Genomic DNA, 22403 nt, shown 5'->3' with positions numbered 1-22403 from the left:
TCACTCCCTTGCAGGGACACAGAGTCCCTTCCTGGGGCTGTGCACGTCTCTTGTTCTCTCTTCTGCTGCTGCAGCAAATCTCCCCATTTTGGAAAATGAGGAGAGTGTGTGTGTGTGTGTAGATGTAATTTTTAGGGAGGTGCTGGGCTTACTCGTGAAATTACTGTTTCAAGCCTCCTCAAATGGAAAATAATAAACCTAGCATCACTCTGATTTTCAGGCCGATGCTTTAGCCATGATTCTCGCTCGGCACCCTGGGCTGTCCTTACATTCCCTCCGGCTCCCTGGGAGGGGGGTAAGCATGCGGGAGTTCAGGAGTGCAATGAGTGAGCCAGACCACCCGCCCGCCGGCTGGCCCACCTCCCCTGCGGGTGATGGAGAGCCACAATCACGGAGCGCTCCTGCTCCGCAGTCTAGCCACGACCGTAGCAGGGGGCAGGAGCACACATGATCAACGAAATAGTGCCGTTCCGACGCGGAACAGACAAAGCACAAGCACCAAGATGTCGTGGCGAAGTTTACATCTTGGCAGCTGGAGGACTGCTTTGTCGACAGCAACTGGATGGCTGATCAGCTGTGTTTCCAGCATGAATATTGAGGGGAAAGAGTATTTACTACTGCATCTCAAAGCCAAAGACGAAATGTGAAAGCAAATTAAAATTTTGGTGGTAACTGCTTAATGGGTGAGGCTGATAATCAAAGATTGGGGTGTAGCATTTCTGCTGCATTTAAACAGCACAGAAATCACCTGCAATCCACCAGTACAAATGCAAACAACTTCAAAGAGCAATGGCATAATTTTAATATTTTTTTCTCCTTATCACTAGCTAGAATCGTTATATGCTTGTGTAGGCTTTGTAGTATTTTTTTTCCCATCATGACAATTTAATTTTTTGTTTGCTTTTTTTAAGGGTGGAAGAAAACCCTTTCGCTTTAATGATATTCACCCTGGTGAACTTAAAAGTGGCTTACAGAAGCAGAGCCTGGCATTTTCTGTTTGCACCAGTCAGTCACTAGTGATTGATCTCAGAAGCCAAGCTTCATTTCCTAAGCAAAAAAAGCTGCAGTTGGCAAAACCTGATTAAAGTGAGTGGATTTTTATCTGATGTGGCTGTTGCCACTCATTTCAGTGTAATGCGTCTCTTTTCAACTACAGAGGAACCTGCAGAACACAGAACAAAAAGTACACATCAGTTTATAATGCACTATTCTAAAAGTGTAAGTGTGCCTAATAGGCCGTCAAACTGCTGGGAAACCAGCATGCTATGGGTACATCAGCATGTAGAATAAACTCCTAATATAGCTGTGGTAGAGTCTGTGCTGTCATCCTCACATGGAGGTCTTCTACTGCAAGAGAATCTGCTAGCTGGACTGATGCTACCGTGAAATTCACCATGCAAAAATAGCTGTCAGTGATCATGAACTGAATATAAAAAATATTGAGAGGTCCTGAGTTTGCTTCTTGATTTTTGAGCCTTTAGGCCAGACTGGATCCATTGTGGCTTCTTCTAGGAGTATGAAGCCCCAAAACATCTGAGATCCTGACAGAAACAAGCCATGCCTGTCCTCCTCATTCTGCTCACTGGGAAGGGCTGGCATCACTCCGTGTTACTTCCCAACATACAGAAGAGTTCCTTTTCCTCTGATTGCTGAGGAAGGGGAGAGCGTGAGAGAAGGAAGAGTAGGTGAAATTACATTTGAAGAGGTGCAAATATAAAACTGACAGGCTTCTGCAGACATTGTTTCATTCAAATGGCTATTTGCAGAGCAGCTCCTCTGTGAGATAAGTAATGGCATGTGAAAAGGTCCTACACACAGAAAACTGTGTCTGTTTATGTTAAAATAAGTCTGTCATGTTAAAATAAAGAGCTCTGAAGCTGTGAAGTCTGGCATAACTGGAAAAATAACTTTTGCTTGGAAGGGGAGGCTGGGAACACCATGGCTCCCAATTCTTCTCAAAGACAATGCCTGGTGCCACAGCAAGGAACACGAAGGCTACCGTGGCTCCTACAAATCTCCACCAAAACCTTAATTTAAATTACTATCAAAGATTAAAGGCTAGCACAAGGTTACACTCACTTGCAACCACATTAATTATTAAGGCAACACACAGAGCTCTGTAATTGGCTCCTGTCTGTTAGCACAACACTGAATTTATAGTTTAGGATGGCAGCAGAAGGAAGATGATGATGATGATGATGATTACATACCATTTCTGGTTTCCTGGTTTGGGGGAAGGGCATCTTGTAAAATTGGAAGTAATGTCAGGAAAAATCAGGCTGCCCTCCCAGAAGCAGAGGCCAGGAGGGAGAAGGGGGCATCCTGGCTGCAGGGGAAGTGAGGACGCAGTGCTGAGCTCCCCCTGCTAACTGCAGCCTAAAATTAAATGGTTACACTGCCAGCAAGTGAAGACAAGGCAACCCCACCACAACCAAACAAAAAATCCCTTTTCCCCCATGCCTGGCAAAAAACCACCAACCATGCCTCTGCGTAAGCATTAGCTGCTGTGATAGGTTTTATGCAAGTCTGATGTTGCCTTGCTTTCATTTGACTCCTTTTATCGGGAAGTTCTGTCCCTTCCACTGGCCAGAAATCAGACAGCTCCTGTGAGGGACCTCTCTCGTTCTTTACTGCGTTTACAAAGTGATTTATAAACAACTTTACAAAATGGGCCCACCACACATTTGAAGAGCAGCTGGAAGTGCAGGTCTGAAACCCAAGCCCACGGGTCTGCCGGCTGTTGTTCTGCTGCAGCCGGCTGTGTGTCCTCGGGCCGCAGCAAGTCCCTCCCCAGTAACGCACCAGAAGCAAAGACCACGCTGTCTGCAACATGCACAAAAGATGTAAAGAGCATGTGCAAACAGCTTGGCTGATGCACTGCAGCCCTGTGGCAATCTTTTTGTGTCTCAGAGCCCTAGCCTTGCTCCTGAGCTGGCTCCGCTCATCTCACTTTGGGTCAAACCCACTGCAGTGTTTAAATCCTGGTGAAAACTTAAAAAATGCAACCCACAAGAGATGCAAGAGGAAAAGGGAGAGATCTGATGTACTGCCAACATCTCTGCTTACAGATCTGGGAAAGACTGGGATGGGAAATTATTCCAAGAGGTAGGAAGCCAAGAAGGGGAATGGACAGGGTGCCCCTGCCTGGAGACATGATGGCCTCAAGGAAGAAGCCATCTTACTGAAAGAAGGAAAGCAGAAAGTATTGTAGTCATTCTGGCATTGTTTAAACCTGAAAACTGAGGCGGGGGGGGGGGTGGAGAAAGCAGCAGCGGTGCCTTTCCCCCCTCAGCCAGAGTCTGGTGGGGCAGGGGTCACAGCAGCGCGCCCTGGGCTGGCCACACAGCATCCCCACAGCAGCGGGTATCACCACCACAACGCCGTTAAATTGTCAATCAAGTTTAATGCATCATAAAGAAGTAAAACTACATTGGCATATTTAAGACAAACACTTTTTTTTCTATGCACACTATCCACTGGACAGTCCCCTTTTCAAAATAACTACTTTTAACAGTCCAAGACAGTTCTTCAGAAATACTTCACATATTCAACCTTCCACCCTTTTCCTTTTTTTTTTCATTTGTCTGAGAAGGAAAAAAAATCATTAAACCTGAAAACATTTACATCGCAAGCCACGTTAGAATGCATAATTGGCATACAATAACCAATGTATAACAATTGTGTTTTACTTAGTTCACTTTGTTCATCAATAAAAGAATATAAAAATCTTGTTCAACCGAGTGTTGTGTATTAAAATAGATTTGTATAGTACTGCACAGTTTCTCCCGGAGTTGTGAAAATGGTTGAAGGGACCATGTGCTGCCTAGTGATGGGCGACGGAAAAAGCCAGTCCCTCGTGTGGTTTTTTTATTTATTTATTTAAAAAAAAAGAAAAAAAAAGATATTCGGCACCATGTGATATGCTGATGTGAGAGACTAGCCTTGTGTCATGCTCTGGTGGCTTCTTGCTTTCCTTAAGTACCTGTTGTGCTAATTGACGGAGAACTCATAAATGACAGAGACGATGGCATCTGGTGTGCGCTTGTGACTTTGAGAAAAACCGGGGTGCCCATCACTACCTTCCCGGGGAGGGCTGTGGCCTGCGGAGGGGCCAGGCAGACCCTTGCAGTATCAGGAAGACTAGCTAGTGAAACAAGCAGGCGCACTGGGATTTTCTCAGGCTAATGCTAAACGCTTCCCAAATGTGCTAAAATCAACCAAAATATTAAAAAGGAATCAAGTTTCAAAAAAAAAACCCCAACAAACCCTTTAAATTTTCCATGGCCTGTCCCTCCCCCAGAACTCTTGATATTATCCAGTACGAGAAACAACCCCTTGAGGCAGGTTTTTTCTTTTTCCTGTACCATTTCAGCAGATATTTCTGCAAGCAAAAAATAAAAGTAATAGTAATAAAAAAATCACGTTACATATCTTTAACAATAAAAACGCAGTACAAAAATGTAAAGTTATCTTTTTGGCATATTATCTGTACTGGCAAGAAAGAAAAAATGGAATATTTATTTGCTTTTTTTTCTTTAAAAAAAATTTCCAAAATGAACAAAAAAGAAAACCCCCAAAATAATCTCTTTAAAAAATGAAACCCAACCTGCCAAAGATATCCACTATTATGGTTTATGCTAAATCTTGCACAAAAACTCCATGAGAAAAATACACCGATAGCAAAATAAGTAAAAAGGACCTGCAAAAAAGTAAGGAGTTTTACAGTCATACTTTTTTAAATACTTCGGAACGCATATACAGAAGCATCAGCATGAAAATACTTCAATATTTTACTAGAAACGCTAACTTCATACAGTTTCTTTATTTAAATATCTGCAATTCTCAACTCTAATAATACTGAAAAAAACCCAAACGGATCTTTTGTTTCGAAGGCTCTGTGAGTGTCCGTGACGCCGTTCTGGTCAAAACGGCCCCATCTCCAGGTCACCCAAATCCATGGGGCCAACTTTGTTCCTCTGATAAGAATCCATGTCGAGTCCTAAGCAGTTCAGTTTCTGGTGATCTCACCGATTTCCCTCCCACGTACAGCTCTCAGCCCAACTACTTCTCTACTAGCTCACTAACTCTTTGCATTGAAAAATTCCCCCTTAAAGCAGAACTGGAAACCTGTCTGCCCCCCACAAAAGGATATCCCGCTTCCCATCGGCCATACTTCCTCCGTCCATCCTCAGTCATGAATACATTAAGGCCAACATAACAAAAAAAATCTCATAAGCACTGAAGGTCTCGGCAAATACAAAACCGCAGCTCAACCCGCTCCGTGGGAACCTGCTGCCACAGTGACCTACAAACTGGACTGATTGGTTTGCAAGTTTCTACGCGTACCAAAACGGAGATCGCTCCTTCTCTCCTTTGTTTCAGTTTAATCTCTCCTCTGCGCATGTGTATAAAGTTTTTTCTCCCCCCGTTGCTCTGCGCTCCAGCAGCCGGCTCTGTCAGTTGTTACCCTGTGACTGCTGCAAGGCTTTGTGCATGGCAGCCGAGGCAGGGGAGGGTTTGATCCAGGGGACAGTTAGCAGGGAGGAGGTGGTGGTGGTCGTCATGGTAACCTGAATCATCTGCTCGTTTTGTATCAGTCTAATGAGGGTTTTGAGACGTTCCAGTGATGACTGAGTCCCTTTCTGCTGGGCCAACAGGCTGGTTTTTAGCTCTAAGCATTTCTGTCAAATGAAGAGAAGGGGAGAGAGAAGGAAAGACTGAGAGTACATTCAAATTGGTGTCAAACATCTCTGCAAACATCCTTTTGTGTCTTGAGTGCACATCCCACTCAAAGGAAGTGTATTCTCCTTTGGGGATAGCAAAACCACAGCTTAACGAATGGAGTAATCACCAGTGCTGCACACACTGCAGCAGCTGTCTGAGGTAGATACCCATCCCGGTCCAAACGCATTCAGAGGACATTTCTGACCTCAGCCTGTAGACAGCCTGGCAGGAATGCCTTCTGCGCTCCAACGAGATTACTGGCACAGGATTGTAATAGCTGTGTTACTGGAAAGTACTGAAGGCACCAGTGAGGTCTCTAAATCTTACCGAAAGGCATTGATGAACGCTTGAGGGATAAACCTCACCATGGAGCGTTTTGTGCCTGCCACACATTTTGGGAAGTCATTACTGTGAAGATAAGTTGGTATCTCTAAACATGATGTCAATATCTTTTTGGCAGAAAACTTGATCTAAGACACTACTGTTATACCACTGCAGCCACAAGAAAGCCTTTTTTCTATGGGGTGGCTAAACTGCACCCCAGAATCACTTGAAATATTTCAAACCCACATGAAAATGAGCATGAGGGAAGGATCCAGACAAAGGCATCCCAAATCTCCCTCTTCCCCAAGAAGAGAAAAGGAAGAATCAGCAACTCTCCCTTCCCTCCCCAGCTGCGCACCGCTGCAGCCAAGATCCCGCTCTTCACATTGTCACCCAGCCTGCGAGGGACCGTGTGGCACGCCAGACCCCTGAGCCCATCTGCTAGATGGAAGGGGACAGTGGCCTCCAATATCTCAAACCTCCTGTTTTCTCTCGGTGGGCACAGGGGTCTGGCACAGCTGGTCACTAGGCTGTGGGTGGCTCCTCTGTGGCTGTGGTCCAGGCTGCCCAGGGCAGCGGGGTGATCCTTCCATCCTGGGGAAGCAGGAAAGGCTCACATGAAAGTCAAGTTGTTTGAAAAGCACCAGTGTGGAGCTGCTCAGAGGTTTGTTTAGACAGATGAAATCTCAGGTGGAGGATAAATCATGTTCTGTTTTTACCAAATAATACCATTCCATCTGTGGTGTGTATGAGTGTTCTCTTTAATGTAAATCTCTGTTAAGGCAAATGTCAGAAATGAAATTGCTCTGTGCCGGAACACCTTTAATTGCTTTTCTCCTTTCAAGTGGATATATATCCAATAAATATAATCACTGGCTGATATTACCATTTAAATAAGACAGTGTTGCCCACTGAAAGAACCTGATTCTGCTTAGGTAGAAATCTTACTGATTTTGACAGCCCTGACATACACCATATAGCTGACTGCATCCCTAAACGCTTTTCTTCTTCTGAACACCTCACCCCACTGCACTCTCCTACCTACAAAAGATATTCCATACCCCAGAGTCACTTCTTCATACATATGTGCGTTTCATTAGTGCTGATGGTGGCTACACACACTTACAGGGAATATTCCCCACTGTGATGTCTTTTAATAAGTTATTGCTTTTCCTTCCACTGTATTTTAAATGTGATAAATATTTTAACACACCTCCTCTGGATAACTGCAGTGGTACAACAAATAGTGACCAGTTACTCCTGCGGCTGCCACTCTGATTTTTCCAGGGTAAGGAAATTTCAAATATTTATCGAGATTGCCATGCAAGCTACAGCTACCCCTCGAGAGCGGGCCTGAGGTGAAGTAGCCCCAGATAAGTTCCTTCAGCCATGGAGGATAGGAATTTACGGCTCTGAACTCAACCCATTCATTGCTGCCAGACTGGTCCTTATAGCATGGTATGCACGGGAGACATCTCCAGCCAACATTTAGCTTTGAAATGAGTTCACAGAGAAAATGATTGTGAATCCATTTCCAGTCATGAAAAGGTCGTTGCACCATTCAGAGCCTGAGACAAATAAAGATGGTTATTTCTACCTAATCTCAAGAGTCTTGAGCTAATGGAGAAGCAGCTACCACTGGAGGACACACTTGTGACTAAACTTTTAACCTGAAGAAGTGCCTTAAAGCCACTGAGTAGATCAGAACTGTGTATAGCACTACGAGGAAGGCAGCCATGGCTATTTTGGGGTTTGGGCGGGGTTTTTTTTTTTGTGTGTGAAACAGGAATTCAGGCGATTTCTCCTCCCCAGCCTGCCAAAGCAGCTTGCTTTTGTGCATAAAGGAAACCCACGTGTTTTTCCTCAGAGAGAAACAGATTCACAGTTGAACATCTGTAGCTTGGGAGCATAAATCATTTTCTAGCCACAAAATACCAGTTTTTCAGGCATAAATTTTTTTAAAACATCTCTGCAGGAGACTGTATGTCCCCAGCCAGGTGTCCTACCTTCACTGCATTGTTGAGAAGTCGATCTTTTTCTTCTAACTGTCTATGCTCACTCTTCAGCTCACTGCTTCTCTTTAATAACTTTCGCTTCTCTTCTTCTTTGACTGTGGAATAATAAGATTAAGGATGCAGAAGTTAAGAATAGGACATATGGCAAAACTGTGTCTGACAACGGAAAGCAGAAACATGTATTTTGAATAGTAAGTTTCAGGTCTCATTAGCCTTTTGTCAGCAGGTAAAACCAAATAAATCTGAAGTTTCTGCTTGCATGCATGCGTCTACATCAACAGCTAGCGCCCAGGACAACCCAAAAGCTATAGTGCACCTTTGAGATGATCTAAAATTAATCCTTGGACCACAAGTGGTCCTGGAGGTCTCCAAGAAAGAGGTGAATGGTGTTTAGGAACAGGTCAGCCACCTGGAATGGCAACAGTTAGCAACCCTGGCTGAAAAGCACAGTCATAACAGTACCAGACCTCTGCAAAGCTCCTTACAAATACGATCTAATGCCCCAAACAGCCCGCTGTAAGAGTGCAACAGGGAACTAAAAAAGAGTAATGGTCAATGCACAGATATCATATGACATTTTATACTAATGACTACGATACCAAATAATACTGAAACAATTAGGAGCTGATATTGCTGTAGTATCTGAGACATCAGTCGGGCGTCACACTACATACCCCATGACCTGGCTACGCTAGCCTGACTGTGTCTCTCTGCCTCCCAACCTGATATGATTCTCAACCCTGTTTTCAGCCCTGCTCCCAGGAAGGCACCACTTCGATGATAGCCTCCTCCACAGACTGAAGTTCCTGAGAGATCTATCTCAGCTTCCTTACAGAGGGAAGACAGCGAAGGAGCAGACTGACAGGAAGGGGAGAGCGAGTGATCCGTCCTTCCCAGCCATAGCCCCTTAGGGCTCTTGGTTTAATAATGCCATCATCCCTGGTAGCGTGACACTACCTTAATATTAGTGCTATGAAGGACTCAAATGGCATCACCTGTCACAAGCAGGGAATCCCTTGTCAATAGCTGTGTTAATCCCTACCTGTTTTATGAGTAACATAGGAGTGAACAATAGCCAGAGTTCCAGTCCATGGCGCGTTGTCATCTTTCTTTAACACCTATAAGCCCAGGAAACAATAAAAAGTTAGGATTCCACAAAGATACACGTGATTTTTTTTTTTCTCCAGCCTCACAGCTCTGCAGGACCAGATCTAGGGTCCTTGTCTCAGAATTCACAAGCTGAAAAATAATGAGAGAATAATTTGAGTAGCTGCCTCTATTGGGGCTTATTCCTTTACACACCACTATCAACAGCATTACCAAACAGTACTAAAAGGGGGTTACAAATCCTCTGCTTCTTGTTGCCGTGGCCAGAAGACATTCTTCAGGCCCTGACTAGCAGATCTCTGTGCTGTCAGGAGTGTTGGCTGCTCTGGTCTCTGCAACTGCATACTAGAACCTTAAGCTGTGACCATAGGTTAGATTAGTTTAGTTATTTACACTAATTCCAGGTTTCTCCCATTTTCTTTTCTTGGTGTGCTATGTCCCCTGTAGCTTACCTTCTGTTGGCACTTTGGACAGACCCAAACACCCTTGGGGGCAGTTTTGAGAGGCGGGTCCAAGCAGCTGAGGTGATACGCTCTGGGACACGTGCCACAGGGCTGCAAGTTAACGCCGCGCTTGCAAGCAGTGCAGTGTTCGTCATGGTGGATCTCACTCTGCAAGAGAAGAAGACGGATGGCTTGAATAAAGTCAATCCATTGAGAGCTTCTCTCTATACAGCATTCAAAGCCTCTATTGCAGCAGACAGGCTCATTCAAACACAAGATCTAATTATCAAAACGACCCTGGCTGCTGTAGAAGATGACAGAAATAATGGTGTATGATAGCAACAAATACAAACAGAAGAGCCAGAATCAAGTTCCATAAATTGAAACAGATAGATAAGTAAAACCCAACTAATCAAACACAGGAGGGAGTCGACTAATATAGCCAGCTTGTGACATAGGAATTATTTCCCTTGTTTTGATAATGTGTCACTCCAACACATGTATCACCATGCACAGCTCTATTCTGAAGCGTGGGTCAAAGACAATATGCAGATCAATTGTCCTTCAAGTCCAAAGCAGAAGGAAGGAAGCAAGAAGTTGTTTCTGGGGGAAAAACACAGTTCCATGTATTATGCCCATTGCCTCAAAGAGCAGCTAGGAAAACAGTACACTCAAGTACAACCTTTTGCTACGTACCCTCTTTTGTGAACTCCTCTAGAGGACTCCTCTGTCCCTCTGTTCTCCCTGGCACTAATTGTTCTCTGTTCAGACTTGCTCTGACAACCTTTTTCCAACAAGACTGATTAGTACTTTGTCTGAAGCAATATATAAAATGAACCAAGACTCATCAACAAAGTTACAATGTCATGTAGTAAATTGCTATGCTAATCTGGTGGCAATGTTAATTACTCTTTGTATAATTAAGTGCATTTTAATAAAGGAGATACTGATTTTGAAACTCATGGCTGGTGGTGAATCATTATAAAAAATCCTAAATTTTCCTAGTGCTTTTCCAGGAAGGAGAATAATCATTTTGTACCTTTGTTAATTTCAAAAGCATATTTTCATTTTTAGGGATTTTAATTATAATGTTTCCCGACAGTTTTAGTCAGGCTTATATCTTGAATTCTAACTCTTGCCTGTCAGAAAATCACTCTCCAAAATATTACTCTTTAGAAATTACCTGCTCAAGTCTTAATTTAAACCTCAATGTAAAGAGATTTAAGCTATATAAACTAGAATGGTTATTAATTTTTCTTAAAATTTTCATTAAAACCACAAATCTGGACTAGCAATTTCTCAATCAGTGGATTCTAAAATGGGATTAAACTCAAGCCTTGCATATGAAAGCCCAAGAGTTCATCTTTTTTAAATTCTAACTTAGAAGCTCACAGATTTAGTTAACTGGGAAAGGTTTCACACAAGCAGGATGAAAGGCAAAGAGCCTACTGCAATTTTGTACCCTGACAGAAACCACAAGAATCAGAAGCAAGCACTGAAGTACATGGTGATGAGAAAGACAGTAGTAATACACAGATTTTGCTACACATACCTTCCAGAATGGATCCTCATTTGCTAGCATATGAAAGAAGGGCAGAGAACAGATTAACGGGAAATACATACACATCGCTGCAGTGAATGCTAGTTCTCAGCTATGGGAGTAATTTTAGTCAAGCTGTGACACAGGAGATCAGGACATTGGCAAAATTAATGCAGGCAGGAAAGAATGCAACAGCAAGCAGTGGAATTAGCATTTGAGATTAAAAAAATTTGCATTGCAGGAATCCCATGTCCAGAGGTCTGATGCTAAAATGTCAGTATGAGAAGCACATTCGATTCCAAATTTTCAGAAATTTTCATGCGGAGCTCCTCTCCACATGCCAGTAGTCAAAAAATCTTTCTTAAGGACTTCAGCCTGCTGGGCCTGAACCAGCAAGGCACTTAAGCAGGAGTATGAAATTGGTGCCACTGACTTACCATTAAACACATGTTTAAATGTTTCAGCTGATTCATGGCCAAAATGGTCAGCTACTGTGTGAGTGAACTTTATGTTATCATCAATTCTTTACCATCAAACTACTCCCACCCAAAATGCCAAGGTTTTCCGACCTTTTGATGAACTGAGTCTGTAGCAAATGCATTCACAGCCCGATAAGAACAAGAAAGCTCACTAGAATGCAGGCCAAGCCTTTCATAAAAATATTTGTGAAATTCATCCACTTTGGTCCAAAAATAAAACCCCAGAAAACGTTAACAGCTTTATGGAAACCAGAGCGGATTATAATTTTTGCTGCTGATTTGTAAGTGACTGGTGCACCTGTCCCAGTGACAAACAGCTGATGGAGAGGCCTTTCTGTGGATTAAAGTGGAGACAACCAACATATTTCTGTCCTTCTTCAGCTCCCCCTCTGATCACAATGGGCAAATAGCTGCTCCAGTGTGACCCCTCATATGCAGACCAACCTGGGAGCTGCTTTCTGCTGTTACACACTCATTTTATACACTGACATACGCATACACGTGAAGATGTAGGCACATTCAGACCTCACACACATGTAGAAAGCGGAACGTAAGAATGAAGGCACAGCTTCACCAGAGTTAGACCAAAGGCTACAAAGCCCAGGATCCTCTACTAACAGCATCCAGTGCTGCCACTAGTGCACAGAGGGCAAGAACAGGGCAAGCACAGAGTAAATTTTTCTACTCCAGAAGTATCCTTGCAGACACTAGGAGTTTATGGGCTTCCCTAACCTGGAGTTTGCATCTTCATTTTTGTATTTAACAGCCTTAGACAGACTTTTTTCCTTCCATAAATCTACTTTCCCCAACAATTGTAACATTCTTTGGCAATGAGTTCCATAAATAATCACAGACTTATAAAATGTGTAGATGTCACTTCATATACACAAATACACATACAGAAAGCCACCACGATATGACACCATGATTACTCAGGGGATATAAATGTTATTCAGATAAACAGAGGCTTGATAATTGAAGAGTCTTTTCTACAAATGATACATGTCAGGGGATGTGACCTCATTTTAGGTAAGATATTTTCAGATAAATGAATCCTGATTAATTGACATTTTGATCAAAATTTACAAGAATTGTTCTCTTCTGCCTTTCTGGAAATGTCAGTTGTTTCCTCTCCTTCACAGGGATTTTTTTTTTTAGTTTATTTCTCTTTTCAGCTCTCTTCTACTATAAAGTTTTGAACATTTTAAAATATGTCCACTTCTTCCTTCTAGTTGCTGAAAAATAAAACTGAAGACTTAATTTTATAAGAGAAGGGGCAGTCAGCTCTACATTGAAGGTGGACAACCACATCAGTGCAGTGCCAAGCTCCCTAGGACGGCGTCTGTCTTCAGTTCACAGCTTGCATGGCATCTAGCACCATGCTGCCTGCTACGTGTAGCTAACAAACCCCTACAGAGGTGGAGGATTCTCCTATGAAGGAGTCTAGCTTAAAATTGTCAGAATATGCAGAATCCCAGCACAGATTCGGGATGCTGGAAAAACCCAAAGACACAGGACGCGAAGAGTAATTAACAATTAAGAGAACCAAGCAGCTCTGAGACAGCCTCATCCCTGGAACTCTGTCACTTGCCTGCTTCCTTTGCACATAAAACGGGAAACGTGGCAGAAAGAAGGTCAGAGATAGCAAACCTAACTTAAATGAAATCCACCGAGGGGCTAATGGCATGGCTTGCTAACACTGCCATTCTATCCTGTTTTTCCTCATGTGTTTACATGGGAAAAACAAGTGCTATGATAAGACAAATAATAAATTATAATTTTAATTTTGAAGATAAAATGAAGGCAGGAGTAATGTTCTTTCCACTGGGGCTTATATGAGCACGGGTTTCTGTTAAGAGGCATGTCATCATAGCTGTTTACCATGTAATAACCTCTTTTGTCCTCTGAGACCCTATGCATTAGAGGCATATTGTAAGTAGGCCAATTGTCTGCATCTAGCACATGATGTTTGGAAGGCAGAGAGAAGCCCCGCTGCATTTCAGCTGGTGATCCTGTGCTGCAGGAATTCAAGGCAGGGCCAAGAAGGTGACTCTCAAGCACTAAACATGCCACTTGACAGGGATATCAAGCAAACGCTAAAAAACCATCAACATTTCATGTCTTAAAAATTACCCCTGTGAATGCTACATATACATTTGCCTTAGAAAAGGCCTGTCTTCCCGTATCTCTCTCTAATGCACAGCAGCAGAGCCTAAGTTATAAAGGCAACACAAGGGCAAGGACATAATCACATTCCTTTACTGGCTTTCTCTCCTCTTCTGAAAAGCAACTCAAGCTTCACACTTTCTCTTAAAATCCTACATTGGCCTTTTCTGAAGAATTAAACTGCACTCAAAGTTCTCTGTGTTTCATCTCCCACCTCCAACTCTTTGCCTTTTCTTTATGTTGCACATTTTTCCTGGAACGGGCTTCTTCACATGAGTTAATCATCATCATTCCCCAAACGGCTCCTCTGAGTTGTTCATTCTCAAGGCATTTATCATGAAATTTTCAGCATCTGAAGTTCTTACAAATACAAGATTGGAAGGCATCTTCAAGGCCATCAAATCTAGATTTATGGCTGCAGCTCTTGTAGTCAGAAAAATTGTATGGTTTTCAGCCATTGTTTTTAAAGCAAAAGGCACCGTAAATTTCTAGCCCTTGAGGACATTCAGCCGTTTCATAAACTGATGAAAAGAGGCAAATAAAAAGCCCAGAATAGTAATTATTTTTTAAATCCCAAATTTTCAACATCTATTTTTAAGCACCTGGGGATGGCAACACTGTCTTCTTCAATCAGTCCTCTCACTGCATGGTGCTTGCAATACCAGAGATCAGATTTTCTACTGATTGCAGAGACTTTGGATCCATTTCTACACAGTTTTGACCTTTAGTCTTCTCCTTCAATTGTTTTTGCAGGAAAACCATCTATTTTCACTGCACACTATAAAGTGCAGGGACCTTACACAAAGGAATGCCCTATGTTACCCTGGCAGTAATTCATATGAAATCCCACTAATAAATATTTAACATGTCATTACAATAGTAGTGTATTCATTTGAAAATATGCTTACCTCTTGTTGAAAGGAACAAGGGGTTATTCAAATAATTTGATGCAAGGCGTTTCCGCTACAAAGGAAAAGAAACCAACCACAGTGTCATTGAAAAGTGCTCTGGTGGTCTTTTACCATTTCATATTAGCATTCTCCATGAGCTTCTCCCATACATGCCCAGCTATCCAGAAGCCAGTTCTGCAACTTAGAATATTCATTGCTAACCCCTGAGACAGTCATACAAACAGTTGAATTCTTACCTTTCTAACAAGTTCTTCACAGAGCTGTGCATTAGATTTTTTTAACGAGAGAAATGCAGATTTGCAAATATAATTGATTGGGTTGCAGGGTCTGTTACAGAGGTTGGTAACAGCAAAGCAACAGCCACAGTAACTCCAAGCCTAGCAGATAAACAACGTCCATAAGGGAAAAATTGTGTAATAAATTGTTGCTGTGAGATGACATCCTTATTTGCATACTTAGAAACGGTGATGGACTTCCCACCTACAGAAGAACATCATTACCTTCTGTGACACCTGCCTACAGCTCGTAGGAACATATTTTCATCTGCAAGCTATGTATAAGGGCCTAAGAAAAGTATTTCTCTTCAGAAGTTAATGTGTATGATCTCTAGGAGCTGGCGGCGATTCCAGTCTGCTGAAGTCACTAAAGGTTTTTCAAACTTACAAACACAGACCACTGGAAACCTGACTGAGATGTTTAACTAATGTAATGCAGCCCATCACCAGCTTGTCAGATGGTGAAAGCTGCTGGTCACTAGCAAGCCAGGCTTCATTAACAGTCTATCTAACCCCTAATTGTTTCTCTGAGTCATCCAATACTTGTACGGCAGGACTGGAAACAGTACCATCTTCCTCCATTAGATGTTGTTAGATTCTGCTTGAAGGAAAATTAGAGGGGTTTTGCTAATAAATAATTTATTCTGTGGTGAGTAAACTTCTCTTACACACAGGTGCCTGCCAATCTGTTAATGAATTTTGAATAGATGTTTTTTCTTTCAAAAAATCACCATCCTGAAACTTAACTCTTTCCTATGGAAAAAAAAAAAAAAAAGAAAGAAAAGAAAAGCAAAAAAGAAAAAAAAAGCACTACTGAGGATGGGAAAATAGAATGGTATTTCAATTTTTTTTTACAGAAAAAAACCTTTGAAAAGAAAAAGCACAACAGTCAAGTGAAGGCATAAGATCGTGATCACATTTTTGTAATCAAGGAAGTTAGCATCACCACTACAGATGCTGAGCTCCTGCCGTTTTGAGGGGCGTTGGCAAATAAAACGTCTAATTTATATGCAATTTCTATTTAAACAATCATGAATTAAAGATCATTCAGTAGACTAACCATAAATTAAACTGCACCAAAATGCCTGAAATGCCACAAAATACCTCAACTCACTGATTAGCAAATCAATCTGAGCAGCTAATTGATCAGAGAAAAACCATCTGCCTCCATTTTACTTGAACAGCATTCCCCATGGTCAGAACTTAATGACAACTCCTAATGAGGACACAGCTGATCAGCCACAGGACTCTTTCACAGACATTTCTTTCTCCATGCCGTCTTTCACATCAGGATCTGCTTTTGAGAACAGATATAATGAGAAGTATGAACTAGGGGTGCAGCAGATGACCTCCATCACCTCCTCCATCCCTGCTCCAAGATAATTGAGTTTCTTATGAACACCGATCACACTACAGCCACAAAACTCTGCTGCCAGTATTTTAATAAACTCAGGACAAAAAGGTCTAAGAGAAGACACTACCAATTTAATGGAAGCAAGGCTAACATACCGACTAAGGTTCCTATGTGTTAAATACTGAATATATGGACATCAGCATTTTCTCTGAAGAGGTCGCTAGAGAAAAGTTGTGGAATTCTCTGAAGAATTCAAGTGTCCAGAGCTGCTCTGGAGTATAAAAACCTCCAATACTTTCAAAAAAAGAACAATGAAGCCACTAAACTAGCTTGACTACAGTGGTGGGCTGCTCCTTAGCCTCATCTGTCTGCTGTCTGCCAACATAGACAGAAAGCTGAAATGTTGGCATACCAAAAATTCTGCATCGCTTCTACCAAAATAAAGAAAAATCACTTTCTTTAGGATTAAAGAACTCAGAACACAAAGAAAGCTGGCTTACATGGGGAGCTGGCTGCAAATCAGTTCCATTCCTGTAGGAAGTTCAAATAGTAACCCCAAACTGGTGAAATTTTAAAGGTGGAAATTTAATAAGCTGAATAAATGCATATATGTCAGTTCAGAAACAAATAAAAAAACAATTTCAGAAAAAGTTAAGTCTATTTATATGCTGCTTTTACACTAGGTTTGTGATCTAGTATTATCTAGGACCAAATTATGCTACTACTACAAATGTAACAGTGTAAGTGTAACAAACAACAGAGATTATCCAGAGCATATTATTTTTAATTATGCATTATTATATTTATTATGCAGGCTTCCATACCCCCTGCAGAGCACACTGATTCTTAAACCAACACATCCCTTTTATGAATATCACTAATAAAAAAAGCAAAGTTCTCTGTTTATTATTTGGCACATAGGGAAAGAGAAACAGCAATGCCAGTTTGAACATCGTGCAGCACTTCTGTTCTTCAGTTCTGACCTAAAGGGACTGTTTGCGTGGGTGAAAGAGTAATTAGGTCCCACATTTATTTAGTCCTTTTGGCCTTTATTAAAACTAAGACAAATTCTAGTTTGGAGGAAGTGATATTGTGGGGAGAAAACCTGTTGCTTAGCTACTGAGATGAGACCTTTTCTTTCTTTTCCACATCAATATCTCTTTACAAGTAAATGTGTGGTTCAGCATGCGTATATACTTTTGTAATAAGCAGCACTTGAGCCTTTTATTGATGTGAAATAGAACTGTGGTACAAAAAGTGAATGATAAAGTACCTCTGTTTCCAAGAGTCCACTGTAGGCTGGATTTGCTGTGCTTCTTCTCTTTCTTTCCTGACGCTTGCTCTGGATTTCTGTAACCATGGGAAGAAACATGAATTGTGCGTTTCTCATTCATCAGGGAAAAATGTAGATCTAACTTGTTAAGCAAGATGCTCTCACCCTCAACCCCTTGGGCTTTGTGTTCAGTTTCAGCTTCTAAAGTATAATTGGGTTGCATCAGCATTGATATTTGCTGCAGTTCAAGGCTTGACATTAATAAGCTTTTCCTTGTAAGATTCAGAACACAAACATTTTTAAATTTTTTTCCTCCTCCAAGGTGGACTTCTCCTGCCCTACAAGATTTTTATTATGATCCCTTCAGACACATATACAGCAAGCATCAACAGAGAGCTTTCAAAATACTATCAATGTCTGGTATTAACAAAAATGAAGCATTTAAAGCAGTTAAACCTTGTAATTCATATCAGATGAAAGCATAGAGATCCTTTTAAATTTACTTTACATTGCTTTTCCTCTGTGGAGGTTAGAAAAAGCACAGTCAGAATGGCATGGCTAGATTCAGTTCTAACTAGGGCATGATGATTTATCCATTCAAAAATATACAACTTCATGATCCTGAGTATGCAAAATGTTGTAAAGAGCCATACATGTATTTATGTCACTAGAAACTGCAGTGCAAATACAGGCTTATCGAATTGCAGTCCTGCTTGGAAAAGGGTGAAACACAAGAGAACTCCCTTCCACTAAACGGTAACACCTATTCAAGTCGGGACTTGCTGAGGACTGCATTTAGCAACAATTAGCTGTGTGCAAACTTCTGTAAACACACACAGAAAGAGTGAGCAGAGTCCTCAACCACTGAAATCTGCAAGCTTAATGCTACTTTTATCTGAGCTAGGATTTCATTTCCGTCATACGAAATTTATTTTTCCAACCCTTGACATCAGTTCAGAATGGTGACATTATTACAGCCAAGTATTTTAGATCCTAGTTCTTATTTTGATAATAAAGTAAGAGTAGGCATATTTTAGCAAGAAGAGCGCCCCAGCATCCATACCATGGCATGAAGTGTGCACAGCTGGGCTAATGCTCTATTCCAAAATGTTTCCTACATGAATATTTTAAGGCAACGTTTAGATTCTGCACTGAGGTGCCAGAGGGATCTTGTTAGTCTAAATGCCCCCGCGATGGTGATATCTCCATTCTGTCTTGCTCTAAGTAAATCTCTTGGAATATGAGGAACTGGCAGGAGCACTAGCTCTTCAGCCCAGAGGACCAAGATCACACCCAACGGAATCTCAGGACACCACCTGGTTCTGCAGAAAGCCTGGCACCTTTCACCAATGCCTGAGCTAAAGGGGTCTATCTCAGAACACCCTCAGTGCCAGAAAATGACCTTCAGGATACTGAGCACTATCTCCCACTTGTAATCCAACAGTAAGATACAGTCTGGCTTTCAGGATGTTTACAATACATGGCAACTGGATTCCCAACACATAGTTCTGGTTTCTAGGCACCTTTTCCAAATGTTGATCACTTCCCCACAGGGTAAAAGGGGCCACATACCACTTTAAGCGTTCCTTCAGTAAATGGCACTGGTATTGTCAGTGTCTTGGACACGGTGTCCCTAGACACACGGCCAACACTTTGCATGGATTTTGTACTGGCTTGAGTTCCAAGAAATTGATTTGAAACTTTTTATTCACAAAAGACTACTGGCTAAGCCACCACTCTTGGAGTGATGAATGTATCAGAAGGAAACTGGATAGACGTGAGAAGCAGAAGAGCAACGACTTGGATATTCTGGCTGGGTTTTCCCACTGGCACAGGAACATGTCACCTCTCACACTCAGAAGGTGTCTCCTCCTAGGGCACTTCAAAGAGTCTGGTGGGTCTGTATTCACAGTCTGACATGAGTTAGACATATGGTGCCATGTGACTCGGGGAGCTATACAGAATCTCACTACCGAGAAATGTGTGATCCCAGGCTGCACCGAGACGTGCAATAGACAGCGTGACTGCAACCGCTGCCAGCATCTTATTAACATCCTTGGTCCTACACAGACTCCAAACCAGAGGACGTTGAGTGGGTAACAGTTCTGTCCCACTGTGAAAGTGATTACCATGAAACGTTTGTCTGGCTGTGCTGAAATCTCCGTCCTGAAGCCTCCAGAGTGTTTGGCATCCTTCTAAAGGGAACCGGGCCTGAGCAACAGGGTAAGTGCTAGATACAGATCCAGCAGCCTGCCACAGAGCTGCCAGAAGAGAGACAGTTGTGCCTGATGTCAGCATCAGTTCTTGCAAGAGGAATGCTCTCAAGACCAAAGGTGAGAGAGGTGTCACAACAGAGGAACCGTGTGCCTTGATGCTGACAAAGAAGTGGAGGATGTGGCCCTTCACTGACTCTTTACTTTGGTGTCAACAGCGTGAGCTAGAGCCCTAGTTCTTGCAGCCAGGCTCAGTAACCCACGCGAGGTGGATCTGGGGCTTGCAGCATCTCAGCACCCTTGTGGCAGCATAGGGAAAAAACTGGAGTGAGGGCAGCCCGGGGTTTGTCTTTCAGAAGCGGTCACAGGGATGTATACAAGATGGTGACTTTTCACTGGTTCAGAAAGAGAAACAAAGAATTCAACACAGGAGAGCTTTCTGCGTCCATAACTGGGGCGAGTGTCTTCACAAGAGGACTCTGATGGATCTGTATCTCTCTGCCCTTTTGGGTGCCAGGTTTAAGGGAGATTTTCTTTGGAACATGCTCTCACCAAGGCAACAGAAATATTTGATGGAGTCTGAATCACACGTGGTAGACACCTGGAATGCAGCTTTGGAAGAGGCATTGCTATGGTACAGAGATAGAAGCTGGCTGAGGGGGGGGAAGGTAATAGTTGTGGGAATAGATGGAAATAAAGAGAGAGAAAGTAATGAACTGAAACAGCTCTAGATGTACTCCACCCTATGCAGCCAGCAGGGAGGGAGAGTACAATGTCAGCACTTTATTTATGGAACCTGAGAACAAAAAATATCCATGCTTGTGATATAAGGAGTATGTACATCTAAGAGTGTATCTGTCAATAATCACATCAAGGTAGAACAAAGGATACAGTGGTATACTATCTTTTTGTCAGTTGTTACTCCTGCAATTATTTTGCACAAAATTTATTGCGACCACTTCAAAATAAGGCTTAATAAAGCAAAAATAAATTTGTTTTAACTGATTGAAACATTCCAGTAAGCTAGGTAGAAATATTTCAGTGCTTTTATTTGATACAGTAAAACAAGATGTGCATTTTCATTTTGAGAATGACCTGAACTAAAGAATTATTTTAGTTTTGCTTTCTGTCTAGGTTTTTTTTGTTTGTTTGTTTGTTTTTAACACAATGGTAGGTGTTCTAATAGCCTAGAGAAAGAGATTTAATATGTTACAGCCATGCACTGCATCACAGAATTGGGCTATCTTACTTCTTATTTTGTTAATTTAAGAGATATAAACAGAAAAAAAAAAACCCTCTAAACTGTATGTTTGACAGAGATGAATAAATTTGAAGATAGCTTTGTGTTGGAGGCAAAGCTTCAATGAGTTCCTGCCTTCATCAATAAATGCTCTGTATGGTCATTCTACGAGGCCCGTAATGACAATTTATTTTCTGGGAAAGCCATACCTTGCAGAAAGTCAGTCAGTGGAAGCAGCTGTGTTCATTTACTGGTAAAAGCCTCAAAAGATGCCTAATACTGGGACTCTGCAGAACAGAGCTCTTTTCCCACTAAAGGGGAAAGATGCTCCTCTGGACATCAGGTGGAAAGACTTCTAGGCTGATAGAGAAATCCATATAGAAGTGGATCATAGCCCTTCACCACAAAATTAATGAATAAAATGAAGAAAAGCAGTAACACTGTGAATTAATGATACTGAGTGAATAAGCTTTTAATGACCCAATCTTGATATAGTTTAATTCCAAAAAACGTGAAACTGAGAAATGCATTAGAAGTACTAAAATAAACTGAACTGTGTAATGACCACTGCTTCCTGATAAATAGCAATGGCTGATAACCGTAAATATGACATAGCACTAAAATAATAACCTTTAGCATGTGAAAGCTATAAGGGTATTTTTGACAGTTGTAATCACCAATACTCATGAAGAAATACCCTTTCCATGGTAAATAGCTCTTGGTGGGAGCCATTTAGTTAATGCTAGTAGGAATATAAGAAGTGAATTTGTCTGAAAGAATTGATTCTGCAGGATTAGCATCGTAGCAGTTAGGTTCAAAATGTGCGTCTCTGCACTTACTGTAGAACAAACAGAGCAAAGCAGTACTTGGCATTTTGAACATAAGCATTAATTCCTCACAAACAATTTATTAGTTCCAATAAAATCAAAGGGTAAAGAATTATTTAAAATTAAGTTCTCTCTGTTGTAAGCATAATTTTCACTTCAGCATAATTTCAAGTGTTGTCCTATTTTCTTGAGACAAAGAAAACAAGAACCAGTCATCATTTGCACTTTTTGGATTGTAAATCTCCTCCCAAAATTGCTGAAGCTTTTTAATTTCCATTTCAATCCATTACCATTAAGGGATTAAAAAGGCCGATGGCTTAAAGTTTCTTTAAACGGCTTTCAAATTCTCAGTCACTGGGACATTACATGGTTTTCTAAAATGCAGATTTAAGGAGGAAAAACACTGAAAAAAGGCAACAAGACCCAGAGAAAACCTGCTGCATGTATTGAGCAGACCTTACAGTTAGGTACAGTTAGTTCTCTCCCTAATTCATAACTTCTTTTAAAACCAA

General features: G+C 41.7%; 1 protein-coding gene across 1 annotated transcript in view; it reads right to left on the bottom strand.

Annotated features, from left to right (window-relative positions):
• Positions 1–3379: 3379 nt before the first annotated feature.
• PHF21B (PHD finger protein 21B) overlaps positions 3380–22403 on the bottom strand; it is a 67155-nt gene continuing 48131 nt past the window's right edge. Inside the window, exons 6-12 of the mRNA XM_055712870.1 lie at positions 17612–17688; positions 14707–14761; positions 11166–11188; positions 9623–9781; positions 9106–9181; positions 8055–8158; positions 3380–5681 (exon numbers count right to left, since the gene is read on the bottom strand). Of these exons, the coding sequence (XP_055568845.1) occupies positions 5457–5681; positions 8055–8158; positions 9106–9181; positions 9623–9781; positions 11166–11188; positions 14707–14761; positions 17612–17688 (719 nt within the window). The 3' untranslated portion in view covers positions 3380–5456. The remainder of the gene's footprint in view (positions 5682–8054; positions 8159–9105; positions 9182–9622; positions 9782–11165; positions 11189–14706; positions 14762–17611; positions 17689–22403) is intronic.

Source organism: Falco cherrug, chromosome 5, assembly GCF_023634085.1.
Source record: "Falco cherrug isolate bFalChe1 chromosome 5, bFalChe1.pri, whole genome shotgun sequence".
In the NCBI taxonomy this organism is placed as follows: domain Eukaryota; kingdom Metazoa; phylum Chordata; class Aves; order Falconiformes; family Falconidae; genus Falco; species Falco cherrug.
This window is presented reverse-complemented; position numbering and strand designations above follow the sequence as displayed.